General features: G+C 38.2%; 1 protein-coding gene across 2 annotated transcripts in view; it reads right to left on the reverse strand.

Annotated features, from left to right (window-relative positions):
* KLHDC10 (kelch domain containing 10) overlaps nt 1–2,510 on the reverse strand; it is a 68,977-nt gene that overhangs the window by 14,975 nt on the left and 51,492 nt on the right. For both annotated transcript variants that reach the window (XM_017532561.1, XM_017532562.2), the window contains 2 exons: nt 1,620–1,841; nt 229–383 (listed from right to left, as the gene is read on the reverse strand). In XM_017532561.1, coding sequence (XP_017388050.1) covers nt 229–383; nt 1,620–1,841 — 377 coding nt within the window. The remainder of the gene's footprint in view (nt 1–228; nt 384–1,619; nt 1,842–2,510) is intronic.

The raw sequence follows: 2,510 nt of genomic DNA on the forward strand, positions 1-2,510 counted from the left end.
AAAAAAAAAAAAAAAAAAAAAAAAAGAAAGAACAGAAAAGAAGAAAAGAACACGGCAAGTAACCAGATTTACAAATTATAATTTCACATCAGAACTAAAAAGTCAAGTACTAACCACAAAGAACACTTCTCCATTAAAATAAAATGGTAACAACTACAAATATTCTAACACCGTCCCCAGGCTAGAAAAATATGAACAAATACACCATGATTGGCCATAGATTGGTACCTGTCCATATATACGACTGGGTTTCTTCCCCCGACAGCTGAGTAAAGCCCATCTCTTATACTTCACATTACACACATGGACGTCATTGCCATTGCTCTCTCCAAATGGGATGCCGGTACCTCCAAACACTAACAGGTTGTTTCCATGCAGCACAACTGAGGAAGGAGAAGCACAAATTCCATTCACATGATGGCTACCTGCAACGTGTTCCCACATAAACCCATAATATCTGAGAAGCTAACATGTATCTGCCTTAATGATCTTATAAGATAGCTCAAACCACTGACATCTAACTACTAGCTGAGCATACCAAATCTAAAAATCTGAAATCTAAAATACTTCAAAATCCAAAACTTTCTGTGTACCAACAATGATGCTTAAAGGAAATGCTCACTGGAACATGTTGGATTTCAAAGTTTTGGATTTGGGATGCTAAGTACAATGCAAATATTACAAAATAAAAAAAAAATTATGAAATGTGAAACACTTTTGGTCCCAAACATTTCAGAGAAGGGATACATAGCCTATACTAGAAAGTTCGCAGAAAAAGATCTAACTCCACTATACGGGATATAGCATATAGTTCACTGCTAGGTATATATGACATATTCAACACATGTTTATGGAATTCACTAAACACTGTGTATAACAATAGTGAATTCTATGAACTACAGTCTACCCAGTATACCACTGCTGCTAAAGACAGTTAAGTATACAGCAAAGCAGAGAAAAATGAAGCATCATCTTTGATCACAGCTTACTGCAGTCTTAACCTCCGGGGCTCAAGTGATCCTCCTGCCTCAGTTTCCCAAGTGGCTGGGACTACAGGTGTGTGCCACCATGCCTAGCTAACTTTTGTATTTTTTTGTGGAGACAGGGTTTTGCTATGTTGGCCAGGCTGGTCTTGAACTCCTGGGCTCAAGCAATCCATCCACCTTGGCCTCCCAAAGTGCTAGGATTACAGGCATGAGGCACCGCACGGTGGTTTGGAACTAAACCCACGATATCTCTGAGGTATGCCTGTACTTTGCTCAATAGCTATTAACTGTCATCATCATAAGCCCCATTTGTTGACCTTATACTACATTTTGCCTAGCATATACATGATACTTTATGTTGAACCCTCTGAGATTTTATTAATCCCATTTAACAAGTTAGAAAATTAAAGCAAAAACTCACCTGACAAGCAAATGATATACAGCTGAATTCAAACTCTGGACCCAAATAATTTGGAATCACCATGCTATATTATTGCCCTAGTAAAAAGCCTATCCATCTGCAGGGCTAAATCACATGATAATATTATAAATTATTAATGAGGAATATGGGACATGGAACGTGGCTTCTCACACATTTCATAAAGTCTAGAGTTAAGAACTGCTTGCACTCACGTGACATAGATGCCAATTCCCGGGGCATGTAGCCATCTGTCCCCATCTGGTGCCACACTCCTGTAGCAAAATGATACCTCCAGAGTTCCCTGAAGAGAGGATAGTCTTCATTATCAGGCCCTCCCGATTCATCATAATCTGGGTTATAACCTCCAAACACATATAAGTTGGTGTTATCTGCCACGCAACGATGTCCACTTCGTGCTGGTGGAGGTCTGTGGCCTAGGAAAGAAGAGGACAGTTTTCCACCGGTGTCCTGCCAGTTGAAAAGTCCAAACAAAATTAGGTAACAACCATTTTAGCCTTAAAAGGGTATCTGGAAAGAATTATAACATGGATATACTTCTTATTTGTTTAGATTTATAACATGGATATACTTCTTAATAATATTTCTTCACATATACCACTTAAGATTTTAAGGAGCTAGTCTCTACTTCTATTTCATATGACTATCTTCAGATTTTGATAACTGTAAAAAGCATGATAAATTCAAGTAAATGGCTGACAACTTGAAATTTTCAAGAAAATTGGAGGAAGGGTTTAATAATCCAAAAGCGAACAGGACAAATTTTCCTATTTCCTTAGAGGAGAAAAAACACAGGCCAACTAAATTAAACTGTGAATTAGAGAACTAAATAAATATAATCACGAATGTGAATGAGTCATGTATAAATAAAAATACACACACATAAAATCTATGATTTTTTCCACAAGATATAATTATATACTTAAAGTGAAAACTGGCCGGGCGCTGTGGCTCACGCCTGTAATCCCAGCACTTTGGGAGGCCGAGGCGGGTGGATCACGAGGTCAAGAGATCGAGACCATCCTGGTCAAAATGGTGAAACCCCGTCTCTACTAAAAATATAAAACATTAGCTGGGCATGGTGG

This window comes from Cebus imitator, unplaced genomic scaffold (genome assembly GCF_001604975.1).
Source record: "Cebus imitator isolate Cc_AM_T3 unplaced genomic scaffold, Cebus_imitator-1.0 Scaffold77, whole genome shotgun sequence".
Lineage (NCBI taxonomy): Eukaryota > Metazoa > Chordata > Mammalia > Primates > Cebidae > Cebus > Cebus imitator.